This window comes from Alternaria dauci, chromosome 2, assembly GCF_042100115.1.
Source record: "Alternaria dauci strain A2016 chromosome 2, whole genome shotgun sequence".
Classification (NCBI taxonomy): domain Eukaryota; kingdom Fungi; phylum Ascomycota; class Dothideomycetes; order Pleosporales; family Pleosporaceae; genus Alternaria; species Alternaria dauci.
Genome location: NC_091273.1, coordinates 2,458,420 through 2,475,502, shown reverse-complemented (window position 1 = coordinate 2,475,502; position 17,083 = coordinate 2,458,420). Strand labels below are relative to the sequence as shown.

General features: G+C 50.0%; 6 protein-coding genes across 6 annotated transcripts; 2 read left to right on the top strand and 4 right to left on the bottom strand.

Moving 5' to 3' along the window:
* Positions 1 to 4,017: 4,017 nt before the first annotated feature.
* ACET3X_002845 (uncharacterized protein) lies at positions 4,018 to 5,855 on the bottom strand (the record flags this gene model as incomplete). The annotated part of the gene is made up of 5 exons (XM_069449633.1): positions 4,018 to 4,148; positions 4,202 to 5,025; positions 5,073 to 5,334; positions 5,391 to 5,600; positions 5,651 to 5,855. 5 exons carry the CDS (start codon positions 5,853 to 5,855, stop codon positions 4,018 to 4,020), a joined length of 1,632 nt encoding a protein of 543 aa, XP_069309392.1.
* Positions 5,856 to 7,517: 1,662 nt separating this feature from the next.
* ACET3X_002844 (uncharacterized protein) lies at positions 7,518 to 8,082 on the bottom strand (the record flags this gene model as incomplete). Its single annotated transcript, XM_069449632.1, has 3 exons — positions 7,518 to 7,614; positions 7,666 to 7,948; positions 8,001 to 8,082. The coding sequence occupies 3 exons, from the start codon at positions 8,080 to 8,082 to the stop codon at positions 7,518 to 7,520; spliced, it is 462 nt and encodes a 153-aa protein (XP_069309391.1).
* Positions 8,083 to 8,919: 837 nt separating this feature from the next.
* Positions 8,920 to 10,713, top strand: ACET3X_002843 (uncharacterized protein; the record flags this gene model as incomplete). Its single annotated transcript, XM_069449631.1, has 1 exon — positions 8,920 to 10,713. The coding sequence occupies one exon, from the start codon at positions 8,920 to 8,922 to the stop codon at positions 10,711 to 10,713; it is 1,794 nt and encodes a 597-aa protein (XP_069309390.1).
* A 1,113-nt stretch (positions 10,714 to 11,826) lies between these two features.
* Positions 11,827 to 12,997, bottom strand: ACET3X_002842 (uncharacterized protein; the record flags this gene model as incomplete). Its single annotated transcript, XM_069449629.1, has 3 exons — positions 11,827 to 12,317; positions 12,392 to 12,880; positions 12,940 to 12,997. The coding sequence occupies 3 exons, from the start codon at positions 12,995 to 12,997 to the stop codon at positions 11,827 to 11,829; spliced, it is 1,038 nt and encodes a 345-aa protein (XP_069309389.1).
* Positions 12,998 to 14,204: 1,207 nt separating this feature from the next.
* On the top strand, positions 14,205 to 15,722 carry ACET3X_002841 (uncharacterized protein; the record flags this gene model as incomplete). Its single annotated transcript, XM_069449628.1, has 1 exon — positions 14,205 to 15,722. One exon carries the CDS (start codon positions 14,205 to 14,207, stop codon positions 15,720 to 15,722), a length of 1,518 nt encoding a protein of 505 aa, XP_069309388.1.
* A 341-nt stretch (positions 15,723 to 16,063) lies between these two features.
* On the bottom strand, positions 16,064 to 16,948 carry ACET3X_002840 (uncharacterized protein; the record flags this gene model as incomplete). Its single annotated transcript, XM_069449627.1, has 1 exon — positions 16,064 to 16,948. The coding sequence occupies one exon, from the start codon at positions 16,946 to 16,948 to the stop codon at positions 16,064 to 16,066; it is 885 nt and encodes a 294-aa protein (XP_069309387.1).
* Positions 16,949 to 17,083: the final 135 nt, after the last annotated feature.

The window sequence follows — 17,083 nt, the reverse complement described above, 5'->3', positions numbered from 1 at the left end:
GTCATGCGGTGCTCACAAGCAATCGGCAACGGTATTTCCCTCGTTCCTTTAGCGCATTCTCAGCGCGGTTGATATTGGTCAGAAAGCCGCAAACAGCTTTTGAAGACGGTTATCAACTCTTGGGTTTGGATCATTTTCTTCATTGCGAGTGCGGCCGTGAGAGCATTCGCAACACCCAGAAGGAGCCACCACTATACGCCCGCCTTCTGAACTCAGGGAATAGAGAACCTGGGAAAACTTTGCGTTGTCGTTCTTTTTGCGCTGGGGTCTTGGTGGCGAGCGAGGAACAGGCAGTAAGTACCACTAATGTAATTCAACGAACATCATCTGATACCATTCAAGAATTTGCATGCGTGAGGTCAGCGAGCCGGAGACAGTTTTCGACTGGTACCCATGCAGACGATACGCCCATGCAAAGCCTACTTCATACACACCAGAACGTAAACAACCGGAGTATAAGTACAATGAGGACGTGGCTTTCAGCTCTGAGTAAAGAGGCACACTGTCCAACACCTCTGAAGCATTAAGTATCGCACAGTAAGATTCAGCCCTTATCGCTTGCAGTTGCAGGTGCCTGAACTTGGAAGCGTACCGTTTCTGTCTGCTTTCCGAACGTGGAATAGCGCGTTTGTTGTGCAGGCCCCCTCATCAGGAAGCGATCACGCTGACCTGTCAGTCATTCCTCTGCCACCCTGGAACCTTCCTGTATAAATCATACCCCCGACTCAACATAGTACTATTTTCTGCCTGCCAGTTGGAATTGACTTGTCGCACTACGTCACTCATGTCTTACTCGCCGAACGCCACTTACGTTCCAGGACGATGCAACACTCCACCTGTGGCTGGACCTACTAGACGGACTGGTCTATCTATGGGCGACTTCCTGCACATTGACGCTCTAGAAGCACCCGATATCACGCCCTCAAATATCGGTGGCGGTGCGCTGCCCCTCTCAGCTCGCCTCTGCGAAAGCCGACTTCGTTTCATCAAGAAGGTACCGATTGATCCCGAAAGCGATCTTTGCTCTCCGAGAGACCGAAGAGCGACCCTCGCTGTATATGATGAGGCTATCGAGAAAGTCAAAAACAAAAACGTAAACCATGTCGACGTCGAGTCAGAGGCTGAAGCCAAGATTGAGACAATATTGGGGATCAAACGCGCCGATCCGTCCGACCTTGTTTTCCAGAAGAAACTCCTCTTACCAATCGATCCAACGTATGCAGAACCGCGTATAGAGGCTAGCGACGACACATTAAGCTATCATGCGTCCTGGAGATTACATGAATGGCGACAAGACGGTTGGCCGGGATCGTTCCCAGAAAGGGCCATTGAGAAAGAAAAGACTATGAAAGGCGACCCTACAGCGTGGCGTGACCGGGACTGGTCGGGACAGCCAGGTGAGAGTTGGCCTAATCTGGATGGGAGGACAATGTAGTGGTTTGCTAGTGTGACGAAGTCACAACAGGTACGTGGCTCATCCATCGAATATATCAGTTACATGTATCAAATGTTTATGACACCGTCTTGTACCGCTGTGATACAGATCTAGCGTACCATTGTATAAGACAATTTGTCTAACACTGTGAGACAGACATCCATTGTCACATGTCGAGGAACAGTTCCAAGGCACTAGAATCGAGCAAGCCGAAGAAGGAGACATTGATGAAACGGAAGCCCGCGGAATCATTGGTATATCAGCAGACACATAAGCAAATAACAGACAAAGACACTGAGGCGGCCACAGAGCTCGAACATCATTCAACTCCTGGTAACGCTCGAAGGCAAAGAAGGCAGTGAAAGTTCTGATTCAGCTGAGACTGAAAGTGCTATACGAAGCTCACTTAATGATGATGTGAGTAATGACGACTTTACCGCTGCTCTTATCTTGATGGGGATGGCGAGTCAAGATCTATCTGATTCTTCAAGCAAAGCCTTCATTCAGCGGTTGACGAATGCGCTTGCTTCCGAAGTCACTGAGGAGTCAAAGAATTTGATAAAGAAAGAGAATCCGCATACTCCCTTGACACTAAGACGATCGAGCCGAAACAAGACTGGTGCATCCGTTGCCAAAGAAGAGTCGTCTCAATTCAAACTTCAGGCTCAGCTCTCAACACTACAGCCACTGAACCTCGATGAGAGTGAACGATTCATGCCATTCGCAGCAAATGACTTCAAGTTCGTGTATGATAGCCCCTCCGGACGTCGAGCAGAAGAGCTGGTCAAGTTTCTCGAATCTCCACCCCGACCCAAGAGTTTCCCTGCTGATCTAGCGAACGAGAAGGTCACGATAGCTAAAGGTTACAAATTTTTGGGACAAAAACCGAAAGCCAATGCGGTTGAGCAGATTCTAGAAGAAGCAGAGATATTGATGGCAAAAGATGATTGTTGGAACGAGCATTGTGTAAGAAAAGACTTAGAGTAGGGCTTTACTAAGAAGGGTGTGAAACCTGGATATCACGATCAGCTTTCATCTAGCCATGTTTCCTCCCATATGTTGATGACTGACTTTTGTGTCTTTGCACAGCGGCTTCAGCGGTCGTTCACTATGATAGATGGATCTATTAATCCTCCAACAGTGCCCCTTGTATTTTATAAAAGAGTGGTTACTTAAGGAAGGTCTTTAACTAATCCACATCATGGAAAATCGCCCTTTCCTTCACCAAAAGCCTCAACTCCAACTCCACTACCTTTCTGTCTACCCTCCAACTGACCATCCCACCATCAAGCCGCCAGTATGTCAAATCAACCACCAATCACGCCCAAAACGACCATGATGACACCACTAGAGCAACTCGCTGCCGCCGCCGAGACTCACTCGAACTCCAACCCAATTTCCAATGCAACTACCACCCGCTCCAGCACGATTAACACCGCTCCTAGGAACTATACTGCGGAAGAACTAGAAGCTGCCGCCACTTTGCTTACAGTGGTAAAGCCGGTCGTACATCCCAAAGAAGACGAAGATGCCGCATATATACTGTTGGCGATGAAGGAGTCTGATGTTTCCCTTGAGAGCGATGACGAAAGAACGATTACTGACAGTGAGCGAACGGTTACTGATAGCGAGCGAACGGTTACTGCAGTCCTGACACCGGTTCTGACACCAAATCGCTGGGCGACGCCACCTTCGCCTAGTCCTGCTCCTAATCGGCCTCAAGAAGCTGGTAGTGTGTTGCTGGATGCTGCTGCTGTATCCGCGTCTCCTCCGCCAGCGAAGACGGAATCGCCGCAAGAGAATACGGCTATGAAGAAAGCGAGGAAGGATCGGGGGCCACAGAATGATGTTTGATCTTTAGCCTCAGGTCTTAATCGCGGTTGGGTTTGACAATTTATGTATATATGTGTTGGAAACTGCGTTGAAGATGTTGGTTATAGTGGAAGAATAGACAATCGATTTGTGCCTTGGAAAAAACCCGGATATACAGCAGTGTTATGCTGCCATTTTGAAGTGACTATTTCGTCAGAATGCAAGGAATCATGGGACAGAGTAGCTTATATCATGTAATCGGAGTTTCAACGTAAACAATTTTTCAATCGCCGCAGAAACACAAACAATGATCCTAAGTTTGATGTCTCATCACGACCAAACTGGAAAACTGGTTGTAGACAAAGTCTCAAAAGAAGAATTGTTGGCAGCGAAACAGGAGAGAAGGATTGAGGAAGCTGAAGTGATAAAATCGTAAAGGTAATTGTGGTTGGTCACCCATAGTCAAAGATTGACTAGAGTTATTGTGACGGCACGAACTAAAGTGTGGTGTTTGGACGTTGTACAGGCATGAAAGCTTATCGCGAATGTCTCACCACCCATTTCAGTTTCACGTCATTCCTAGCTTAGAGAGACATTTCATTACGCTTCTGTTTTCTTCATTAAAGACATGAGTACATGTGACAATGTAGATGTCTTGTAAAGCGTGGACATGCAAAGATGACGTATTTGCCAAGTGACAGCGACCTCGGGTGGGACTACTACGCCAGATACAATGGCGGAAAAGCAACAAATACGTGGCTAAACTCGGTTTAGGTGGCGCGTTCGATGGTAGTGGTGTTCATCTTGCCATGCTCGGTAGTCACTCCCTCGATATGACCGTGGTTAACCGTCTTCTCAACAGCTCTAACCGCCTCGTCTGCAAGCTCCTTGTCTTCGAATACTGCACTGAAGTTAGCAACTGCTCGGCAGAGAATGTCCCCAATCTATACTTACAGAAAGCAAGTTCCTCAAGCGTGCGGTTGTACGTCTCGGGGTACATGAAGTACACAAACATGAATTCAAAGGTAATCCATCCACAGTAGACAGCAAAGTACTTCCACTGGATAGCAGAGAGCGCAATCGGGTTGACGTAGACGGAGAAAAATCCGGCAAGCTTTCCAAACATTTGTTCAACACCGATACCCATGGTTCGCTGGGCGTAGGGGAAGAGTTCGACCAGGTAGGTGTATGTGAGGGAGTTGTTGCCGATGTTGTAGCAAGGCGAGTACGCGAAGAAGAACACGAGCGAGGCGATTTGTGCAGCTTGATTCTTGGTTCCCTGAGAATCAGCAAGCTGGAGGCGCTGGAAGGAAATGGTCATGGCCATGAAGACCATGGTCATAGAGCCAGCGGAAAGCATGAACATCCAGCGACGAGGGAATCGAGTGACGACTAGCGCGATGATGACAGCATTGATCAGACTCCAGCATTGATTAGCGATGTTGATGCGTGTTTTGGCGAATTTGGTCGTGTATCCCATCAGCTTGAACAGCAGATTTTGGTAGTAAGAAAGCAAAGTGTTGCCGCTCATCTGCGTGAAGAGACCGAGGAAGCACGAGATGAGAACACGGCGTCGCATACCAGGTGTGCGTACCATGTCTTTCCACGAGCGACTGGAGTGTTCCATCTCGAGTTTGATGGTAGACCGGATCTGCGCCATCTCAGCTTGTACGAGGATGGAGGTTGGGTCGCCTTCGGCGTGGTATTTCGTCAGGACAGCGAAAGCCTTATCGTCACGGTCACGGCTGACAAGCCAACGTGGGCTTTCAGGTAGCAAGCTGTCAAAGTCAGTGGAAGATCTCCAGATCCTTATTAGGAACCATACAAGACCGTGCATATCTGCAAGACGGACGGGCAAATCTGCAGCAGAGATGGTACACGCCAGCCCCAATTCCCAGTCATCTCTGTTGTTTTGATCGATATGGCAGCGGCAACAATGGATCCGATGAAGTAAGAAGCGTTGAAAAGCGAGGTCATAAAGGGTCGTTCCTTGGGGTAAGCTAGCTCTCCAATCAAGGAAGAACCAGAGACGATCGCGAAGAGGATACCAAAACCAAGTAGCATACGCGCGATGATGTACATGCCAACTTTAGATATGTTAACGAAGTTGCCATGATGTAGTTGGTAGAATTGGTGAACATACTGTGTTGAGCGAACCCTTGTAGCAAAGCACCAACGACCATGATGGCGGAGCCGACGAAAATCGACATGCGTCTGCCGTACTTTTGGCTCAGCCATGGTGCGACCGGAACAGCGAGAATGGAACCCAGCTGGTAACACGATGACATGAAACCGATAATCCTGGGTTGGATGCTGGCTTCGCCATCTTCGTCCTTGTATCCTTCTCCAAAATCTGCGACTGTCAGCTCCATTAGCCTAGGGACGACCACATTCAAAACTTACATGTGTTGAAAGGGACCGAAAACTGGAGCGTGCCAATGAGCTGAGAATCAAAGCCGGAAGTAATTTCGACGCCCATGCAGCAGCAGAAGAGCCAGATGTACATGATTCGCAGATTCGGTTTCTTCCACCATCGCACCTTGTCCTGCTCCACCATGCGGGTGATGATGGGGTCGGAGGTACCATCCTGAGCTTTGATGAGACCCATGGTGCCGGTGCTGAAGCGCTGAAGGCTGCTCGAGGCCGGGCAGGTTGGGAGTATACCCTTTATAATCCAGCGTGGCCAAAGGGTTATCCACTACCCCGGCTCTTTACCCCAGATGCTCCGTAGCCTAGGTAGGCTAAGGCGGAGAAGGCGACCGTGTTACCGAACCAGCCTCTTATATTGGGTAAGCGTCATGGCGCGTTGGCTGCATATCTTGGCAACCGGCTAAATAGGCTTGCTCCCTCCAATTACCGGGTTGCATTCCTGCCGAATAACGCTCAGAACAGCCCGAACGAACGCTTTGCTGCTCGCGAGCGCGTTGTTGAGCCTGCGTTTAACCTGTTTGTCGGTACGTGACCTGTCCTCACGTTGCACCTTGAAGTTGCAGTGGCACGTTGAGCCAGACAGCGTCTACTCGTACCTGCTGGTCGACACGGCCAGGATACATTGACCCGACACCGTGGATCTTGAATGGTGAATGTAGAGCCGACATGGCCTGTACTCGAAAGCGCTTCGAGTCTTGCTCTGAATTAATTGACAGCAAGACGATCAGTGTGTCAGACTTCGCCCTGTGCCGGCTACGATGTCGGGGCGTAAAGGTCGTTTTCAGTACCGTGGTGCGAACAAAGAGGTGTCGGCGCATGATGATCCCAGACGTGCCCGCACTACCTAGGCGGGACAGCCAGTAGCGGTAAACGATAGTTTGGACACGGCGAAGGCCTATAACGTAGGTGCCGAAGCGACAGGTGGGGTTGAATACAAGACCATCGTGTTTGAGAGGCGCGTTAGAGCGTCAGCATGGCAATCAGAATCGTATAAACCCACCCCCCAACAAGACCAAGCCCGTAGCTTCAGAGCTCGTGGTATAAAGGCCCGTGTGTACAGACTCCATCAACGGGTGGCGTATGATTGCTCCGAACGTGCAAGCGACGCAGATAGAGTGAGTAGGCTACGGAGACCTTGCCGAGATAAGTTAGGCTGTGATGCAGGGCAATCATGATGTTGTGGTGGGCGCTTCATCAAGATCCAACATCATTCTGGAAGTGTCGGGCGTATCGCAATCGGCTCAGCGGTACTCAGAGCGTGGCAATTTCACAAGGCATACACAGTTGCCGCCAAGGGCGTGCTGGTTAGGACTTGTGCTGCAGACCTGATTTAGAGCACTCTGTAAGTCAATGAAACAAAAGTCGTGAGTGTGGAGTCGGCCAAGGCAACTACCATGAAGCGCTGGCTCCGTTCGTGATTCGTATGGGGACTGCAGGAGGGTGCAATGATTCGAAACAGGTAGCGCGTCGCAGGACGAGCACAGTGAGGGTCGATGAGTAAGGGTCGATGGTTGCAAAGGCTGGTGGCCGGTATCGCTAGCCACGGTGGGGCTGTCGTCCATGGTAGCTTCCTTGGATCTCTCACTGCAACCATCACAAAAGTTTTGTTGGAATCTGCAATGAAATCATCAGAACAACAATGTTCATTATGCGAAATGCTATAAGAGCTCGAATCATATGCAGGTGATGGTATCATGAGGTGGACGCACCGCGCGAAACACAAACGCCGCACTGGACATTACATTCTGATCGTACATATAAGAGTAGGAAATGTTTGGGTATCATTGGGTACAAGGCTGGTGCCTCATTTGTGCTGTAACGCACAGCAGGTGATGGTTGTTTAGACGCCAGCCATGTTGGGCGCGGGGGCGGTGTCGTTCTTGGGCGAGCTGCGGACGTGAAGCGCGGCAAGAACAGTGGTAGCTGTGAAGGCAAGCCTGTCACGTGTCAGCACACTGCTGGGGGCAGAGAGAAGTGGGTATACACACCAGTTGAAGGCCGAAAAGACGATAGCAGCAACGCCGCAGCTGTAGAAGGTGCCGTGACGGCCAACCCACCACGAGTTGCCCCACCGAGAGGCTACGGCGACAAAAGCCGCGAACCAAAAGATCATGGTCAGAAACTCGACGCCTGTGATGGCATACTTGTGAGCTGCCGCAGGGAAGCGAGCTGGTGCAAGAACGAGGTATGCGACGGCAAGGAGGGTCCAGATGGACGTGAAAAGCATGAAGGCGACGCTCGCCGGCACCCAGTCAACGTAGGCATCGACAACTGCAGACGTGTTAGCAATGGCACATTCAGCCATGGTCTGCATGCAACTTACTGTAAGCTGTAAGGCCCAGCACGATGATGCTGAATACGACCTGGACGCCGCGCAGGCCTAGCACAAGGGCGGGAGCGACCATGTTGATGTGATGGAGGCGCTACGGCTACGCGATGGATGGCTTGCAGGGGGGTGGAATGTGGCTGCAGATGGTCTTCGCTACCGAAAGTCGAACTTGGGCTGATGTTTGCAGACGGAGGTTTATGTAGAACGGCTTGATGAAGGCAGCAAAACGGCAGCGGCCTGGTTCTTTATGCCCTTCACACAGCCTGCAAGCGATGATGCTGCCACGACCCTCGCCCTTCTTGATTTCCCTGAAACCGACGTCACTGCCAGTGGCGCATGATCAGGGTGCCACCTGTGCTGCTGCTGATTGGTCAATCGCCGTCATCCCAGCCCTTAGCGCCAGTAGTGATGCGACGCGTTGCACAACCTTCTCGCATCTTCTCATCTTTGTCCTGGCCTTGGTCACCCCTCGATTCATTCAACTCGTGCCTTGCTTCACTCCAAGGTACTCTGTAACTTGACAGCTTTATTTTCGGACGCGATGGGCGCCTTGTTTCGACGCAAAAGTCCTTCAACCGGTGTTTGGGCCGCCTCGTCAAACACTTGTGGCGGTGCACGGTTTCATTCTTACAGCCTGCGACGTGACGCGGCCAAGGATAGGCCGGAACATCGGCAGGTATAGCGCAGCGCAGCACTACGCACACACCGTATACAACAAAGTCAAGCTCCCAGTATCTGAAGATCTACAACACACTGCACCATACGTGACTGACAATGAATCAACGCCTGTGTTCGGTAGCCTTCACAATGCAAGGCGCATCAAACAAAAGAGCACGATACTCTTACCGTTCTCCTCTATGTTCTCAAGCACACAACAACGCATCTCGTCGCGGCGAAAGGGCAGAGAAAAGCCATGTCTCGCCGAGACTCGTGTCCGCCAACCTCTCCTTTGATCCCGATAGACCCCGAGCAGAACATAGCCACGATATCGCGTCATGATAGCATTACTTCGCCGCGGGATGCGGAGATTGCCGCGTTGAAGAGACAGATCGAACAGCTTCAATTGACCGAGGCAAGTCTCAGACAGCAAGGTGATCAGGCATCTAGAGAACTGAAAGCTTGTAAGAGCGAACTTGCCAAGGAGAAGCGAGAGGCCCTTACCTTTGCCGGTAGGTTGAGCAAGGAGAGCCGAAATTTCACTGCTCTCACCAAGGACATGGCCGCATTGCGGGAAGATACTGCGCGCAAGGTTTGCGACATCGAGTCAAAGCTGGATCAAGAGAAGAGAAAGCGAATCAAGACCCAACAAGACGCCAATAAGACTATCACAGATTTACGCTCCGAACTTGACGCCAAACAGTCTGCAGTCAAGGACTCAGAAGCTCGCGTCCCCGCCGAGAAGCGTCATCTTTACGGTGCCCAGGCCAAGATGGGGGTCACCCGTGCTGCTACCCACCGCCCCACTAGCTCACTTACACGTAAGCCTGATACGCATGAGCCGAATTCTAATCAATCCAGCACTCTCTCCTCCCTCCATAACATCATCAAGGACCTTCAGAAGGAGAACACCCGCCTTCAAGATATACAGCAGGAAGACGGCTGTGGAGAGTATAGGACTCTCATCTTCCAGCAACTTGAAGATGCGAGAAGATTACAGGCTGCCGCCGAGGCAGAAACCGAAGGTCTTCGCCACCTTGCAAAAGCGAATGCTGAATTGATGGATGACAATGCTACTCACGTAGAAGCTATCAAGGCACTGATACAGCAGACTGACTCCTACGGCGTCAAGGTTAAGCAGCTTCGAGGAATTTCCGAGGAGCCGCTCGTCAAAGAGCACGTCACTTCTAGCTTGACTAACAAAACTGACGTCGGTAATCACCCCATCCAACCTCTGGGCATTTCTGTAGTCACATGTGTAGATACCGTTCCCGTCATTCCCGACGATGACAACAACAAAGCCGAGATTGCGGATTATACACAACGTTTGCGTGCCGCGGAGCTGGAAATCCAGGTTCTCAGTTCAGAAAATGAAGCTTTTTCTAAGCTGCGCGCTCTGGAGCATCAGCCATCAGCTGTGCTCGAGCTCTCATCAGTCCTTTGCTTGGCATTAGAGCCACAATCAGCTTCATCAAGCAAGTCTGCGCTGGAGTTTTCTGGTCTGCAAACCGTCTCGACAACACCGCGTACGCCTCTGCCAGCAGGTACTCCGCTAGACGATCCTATGCTGCTAGCTGGGCTTGAGGACCTCGGTAAGTCGATCACAAGCCTCAGCACTGTGCCATGCCTCAACGCAGTTGTCAACCCTTCTACAAAGCTGCCGGTTAAGCGCCTCCCCAATGCCGCCATAACAATCAACATCCAACCCACCGACAAGCGCAACTACTCACTGCTGCGACGCATCAAACGTGCAATCTCTGCGACATCATCTCTCCATATCAGCGGCCCCAAAGAACTTGTCAAGCAACTTTTAGCTAGCATGCATGAGGTCGAGGCGGATCACACTGAGAAGTGCAAACTTGTTGTTCAGTTGGAAAAGGTCGCCAAGCAGCATCGTGAAGATATAGAGGTTCTGAAAGCGCAACTTCAAGACCGAAGGAGGTGCTTAGACCCCAAACATCGCATGTTGGCTGATGAGCTCGAGGCCAAGAACGTGCAGTTCGCTATGCAGGAACAGCTTTTGGCCTCCTGGGGGAGGCTAAGTGAATGAGCGAATGCATCTTGACAAGATCTCATACGACCAATTTCATAGAGTATTAGCATGCCAGCCAGTGTTGTTCCACATCCCATCTCCAGCAGTGGTGATTCGGTCATCATTCAATTATGATGTCATTGTTGCAGTGGTCTGTGCGTGACCGCGCATCTCCCGCGCAGCTGCATAGCACATCGTCCTTCGCATGCGCACAACGATGATGTATCTATTAGCCTCATGCAATAGAGCGCCGATGTTCATATCTGTCGATTTCCTGATTCTCTTCTGCTACTCATACCACATCACTTGACCTTGTCACCGTACAGCGACGCGTTACCCTGTCGAACAGCTACCTCGATCCGTCGTATATGGGGTCGTCATCCTCACCTACGACCCCAATGTTGAATTTCGCGCGCTTCTACTCCGAACGGATAGGCTACGCCATCGATGACCTGGCTAGCCAGCCTTTCGTGCCATCACACTCGCAGATCGGCCGGGGAAGCCAATCGTCTACCTAGCCGGCGATTCATCACTCGATAACAAGTACTGGGTTGACGGAACAAGTCCCATACTACCGTCTCGGCGTCCAAATATCCATTTCAAGACGTTCGAGAGCCCTGCTGTCCTAGAGCCGGATGTTGCGTGTCGGGTGAACAACCTGCTGGACGATCGTGTTTAGAACATACAACTCAGGCCCTGGGCATCTGCAAGCTGCCATCCGGGCGATGGACAAGATTTCGACAAAATAAATCCGAGTGAAGGCCGCACATGGTACGGGGAACACTAATATCTCCCTCTCACCTTTGCACCGAGATATCTCTACAACAAGACAAGGTATTAGGAAACCGGGTGAACTGCTGAAATCACATGGTCACACTCCTTGTCGCTCACACCAAAACCAGCTTGATCCCACTGGCACTGAGGGCAGCCTCTCGAGTAATGGGGCGCACAAACTTAGTAGAGTGCGCCGCTCGCTTGCCATATACGTTACCGAATTTAGCGTCGATTGTGCATAATCCGTCACCTCATATTGGCTAGGCCTCGATCGTCTCCTTCTATTAGTCATGCTAGGTCAGGAACAGCGAGCTATTACAGGCGATAAATATTTGACAGGAAGTGTTGTAGTAGCATCTATGTCAACTTTGACTGTTCTGCTCGCTTACGCCTGTCTTCCGAATTCTTTAGAACGCTCTTTTGCGTTCCATCATATTGAACAAGTCGCATCCATTCTTCCAAAGACTTGATTCGCTTTGGATGAATGCGGTCGAGCAGCTGTATATCCCGCGGACGTACTTTTCCCTCGCCCCAAAATTTCCACCAAGCCGTGAAGTTTTGACGGAATGTCATACTTGCCTCATCTCTGGGAGCATTTGGACCGGCAGCGAAATTCGCAAGCGCGCCTGGGTAAGGTTCGATGCGGGGAAAGTATTCGTCCGGAGTTTGATATTTGTGCACTCCCTTTTTTCCAGTCACCTTGGTGAAAGTTGCTGCTATGTCCTGGAGGCTGATCTCATCCGTAGCAACTTTGAGATTCAATCCTGCAGACTCATTGACGTTCTGGAATAGCCACAGGCTGTAGGGTCCCACGTCTTGTAGAGCGATAAGAGGAATTTTGCCGGATTCTGTGCCATTCAGATGTACCAGTTAGCGTTTTTTCATGTTCGGTTCAAGTACCAGAAAAATATTGGAAACATACTTGCTGGATTGGCCCAGAGGAACGATCCATCAGCTTGTTCTTCAGGCACGAACATGCCATCCAAAAGCATGTCCATGTATGGGCCGGTAGTGATAATCGAGCTTTTCATACCCTCCCGCCCTTGAGCCAGGATAAAGTCTGCAACTCTGCCCTTGGCGTCGTTATGACCCCAATGGTATGCTTCATCCCAGTTCGCCTCTTTCAGGGCATAGTCCGTAGCCGCATAGACGTAGTGCTGTACTCCTTCATGCCTGGCGATCTCATATGCTCGGAATCCGTAGAACATCTCAGCCTTCTCGCCAAGGGTGAAGCCATCTGTGTTGACCCACGCTCCGTAGACACCACGGAATGCCCTATGCAGATCTTCTTGGCTGTCCTGCTTGCCCTCGATAAGAGTGACGTTGGGAAGTTTTGCAAGCTCCAATGCACGGGACGAGTTGGCATCGCGAGTTAGGACCCTAGCAGAAAATTCGTTGCTGGCAGAGATTGCTTTCCTCATGTCAGTCTTGCAAGTCGTATAGGAAAAGGTGTTGTTTCTCAATACGCACCTTTGACGACAGGTAGACCTTGGGCACCTGTGCCGCCGATTACAAGAATTTCCTTCATGTTCTCTCTCCTTTGAACAATTTGCTTTGGCCTGAGATGAGTGCTAGATAGCTTTTCGTTTCTTTGATGTAATTTGGTCGACTTCTAACTATCGAGACACTTTACGATGTTGACATTGCCGTTATATATGATGCGAGAGGAGCTATGTAAATCTACGCATCCTAGTATAGAATTAGCCGAGCTCCTACTCAAGCTTAGTGAGGCCATGCGACTTGGTTGACGCCATAGCAAACACAGCGGGCGTGGTAATCACGAATGCCATCAATTTATAGCAAGTGCGGGGCTAACATGATACGCACGTAAGTACCCTTGCCGCCGGAGATGCAATTGCCCCGTGAACAAGGTGGATTGCTTGCACAGGTGATGCAGGTGTCTTCTTGGCGTATCGCACTGGTTCATCAACGTTAAAGATCAGTAGTTACCTGGGTAGGTAGTATGATAACAGTTACATTCGCCACACATTGTGGTCTTTAGTCCCAACAATAGTTATTGCAACACCGGAATTTCCCTAGACGCACCGTGCCTAGTGGTGCCGATGCCTTACATCGAAGCTAGAGACATTGGATCCGTGATTTCATGAATGTGCCAATTCGCATTTCAGTCTCCTGGTGGAGGCTACCTATTGTATCGCGATGATCGTTGCAGGTGGGTTTGGATTCGTTACTGCAGGTGTATGTGCTACGTCCGTACCGATCGAACGTACGTAGAACCCCGGTAAACGTCGACGTTGTTATCCATGGAACTGGTCTCTATCGAGCGATCAAGTGGGGCGGCGCGTTTCAAGGTTCACACCACGTCGCCTCTCTGCCAAGCCTGCTAGCTGGGTACAGCTGCGGGGTCGCGGCTACAGCCGTGTAAGAAATACTAATCAACTAACAACCAACCCAACCTACCTAGGTATGATTATTGAAGGTAGTTTTAGCAGCAGACGCTTTTAGCGTTGAAACACATTCCTTTGTACTAGGACTGTTCTTCGTTGGTAGCCACGTTCGTACTGCTTAGTTTGTTCAGGCGATACCTCAAGGGCTTCTTCGCTTTTGTGTTCAAGCAAAGTCTTTATATCCTTGAGAGCTTTGTTCGGTACCCCACGTCTTTGTTTTGCACGGTCTCATTATTATTCAGTGAAGACTTACAGAAAGCTGGCTTACCTAGGTACAATTACACACGCTCGTCTTCCTTCTGTCAAGACACAAGATACCTTTTTACCATGGATACATACACTTCCACACGACACGCGCTTGACGCCCCGCCTGATACACCCGATGTTGTCATCTTCATTGTATCAGTCATTATCGCATTCCTCTCTGGGATTTTCTTTATTGATTGGATCCGACGGGTTCATGATATTGTGGTGCAGCACCGGTGGCATGCCGCACAAATGAAGGGATTAGAGAGATCGTTTGGTGCTTCTGAGGAGCTTTACAAACTCTTCACTTCTATGCAGAGTAGTATTAACGAGCTTCATGTCAAGGTAGATGATGCTAGTGGTTACATCAAGAACCAGAGTGACCGCATCGACGAGATCAACCATGCTCGTGATCAGATTCAGGAACAACAGCACCAAACCTTTGACATCGAAAGACATCCAGTATTACAGCCGTCAATTGAAGGCAGCGCCCAAGATTTCGGTGAGCTTCTTGTTGCAGTTCAAACTCTTCAAGATACTTTCAGATCGAGTGGCCTACAAAAAGACAGTCTACAACAGATGGAAGGCAAGATGGAGAATCTTTCCAAGTACAATGATGAGCTGAAATATATCAATACTGAGTTGAGAGATGAGATGGAGCGGGTAGAGGAATCTGCGAAGAATTCAATGACGGAGCTCGAGCAATTGCGTCAAGTACTAGCCGATAAGAACGTCTCTGAGAAGCGTCTGAATGATGATCATGAAAACGTGTTGTCAGAGCTACAAGATCTGAAGCCCAGGCTATCATCTGTTGAGAAAGAGCTGAGCAAAAGAGATGGAGAGGTCAGGAACATGCAAAGACTTCATGAGAGCACGCTAACAATAGCGGCGACAAACGATGCGAAGATCGAGGAGCTCAACAAGAGGCTGGTGACCGAGGCCAATCAAGTGATCGAGTTACACACGGAACGTGATTCTCTAAGGAAAGAAAATGAGAGTATGAGTCATCAAATGCGAGTTCTTGAGGAGGAATGGTCGCAAGACAAACAGCAGCTAGACCATTTAACGAACGAATTAAATGCAGCTAAGAAGGAAAAGGCTGATCTGGAAAAGGGACTAGAAAGGCTTAACCAGACCGAAGAGCGTCAGGATGATGTCCTAGAATACGATGCAGACGCACGCGATGGCTCTTCCACTGTCTCTCCAAGACAGACAAAAGACTCTGAAGCGGACGCCGATAGGCAGACAACCACACCTCCTCAACCAGTTGCATCTGAAGAAACGTCTCAGGGTGAACCAGGGCCGCAGCCTACCGAGGATCTTGACACAACGCCCATGGCTGAGTATGCAGACAATCCAGAAGAAGAAGAAGATTTTGAACAGCATGCGGATGCCAATGAGGAAATTGAGGAGTCGACAGAGGCCGCGTTCTCACCAGGACATTCTCCAACGCAAACGATGCCTGAAGCGCCTATTGAATCACAATACGCATCTGATGATAACAGGAGTGAGGATGCAATGGACCCTATCGCTTCTGATAGTGAGCCAGATAACTCTCCAGCTACACCTCCAGCTATGTCTGATCTCGAAAAAGACTAATGAGAAGATGATAATGCTCATGTTCAACATGGAAGTATCGAGCCCCCAGGAAAGTCCAGTCTCTTCTCCACGCCGATCGTGAACTAGAACGCCCAAATGACTCTCGATTATCATCGTTTCTGGGCTTTTGGCCTCACCAAAACGTCCGTCTCATAGTTCACCAATGTTCCACCGTATGACACCAGCGTCGTTAGGTATAATGCCAGAGGGTCTTTATGTCTCTTCAATCAATACTCCATGCCTAATCTTCATTCCTCGATCTCTCTCTCTCTCTCTCTCTCTCTCTCTCTCTCTCTCTCTCTAAGCTTAACTTCAGACGTCATATGTGCAAGATGTGACTCTTAAAGCCACGACTTTTCTTCTTCCGCCTTCTTATTTTGCTCGTCACAAGCTTTCTTCCACCTTATATCATGCTCTTCACAAGCCCTCTTCCATTCTTCAACTTCCTTGCGCATCTTTTCCAATTCTCCGTGGAAACTGCGTTTGCTTGCGAGTCCATCTTTCCCATCAATCTCCAAGACCGTAGTTTTGTTCGAACGTGCCCGTTCATCCGTGTCAACGTGGCTGCTGCAAGAACTGTTCAGCTCGGCTCCAACCCCTGACGACACAGCGACGTCGACCTGTTCCGGCGGGTCATCGGGCTTACTCTGGCTTGCGACATGACGACAGAGTTTCTCAAACCATAACCAGAAGTTGTACTGGAAACTCTCCATCGCGGCAGCATGGCCCTGCAGCAAGAGACAGTAGCGAAAGAAGACACTCAGCATCGTGAGATGCTCATGGTCCACCACTGTAAGGATAGTAGAAAACGGAGGGGCGAAATCGAACCCACGCTGCAGTGTCGCGAGCACTTCGTCGGTGTCGGCGATGATGGTTTGCGCTTGCGTACCTGCACTGGACAGGGCGGAGCGATCATCTAGTAAAACAGTTCGATCACGCTCTCCCCAGTGAATCTCCAGGTGTTTCAAGAGCGAGTATTGGGGCTGGGAGCTTTGTTTGGATTCTTTTGGCCACCCCAAGACTGAAGTAAAGTGTCCGGGAGCCCATTCGTGGAATTTGAGCGACGCAATGTTGAGGAGAGCTTGTAGCTCGTTGGGAAAGTATCTGAGTGCGTAAACATGTCCTTCCGCAAGACTAGATACCTTGCACATGTGTTCAAATTTGAGCGACTGGTAGTCTGGCGAGTCTACACGCTGAGGTGTGGTACTGGTGGTGTCGGCCGCCATCGTGAAGGCTGTCTTGATGGGTCTTAGTTTGGAATAGATCTGGCTGGGTGTTTGGACGTCGTAGTGGATAAAGGGTAAGGAAGTAAGAAGGTATACCAGAAGGCAGGTAGGTGTCGAGTCGCGCAATCGTATAGT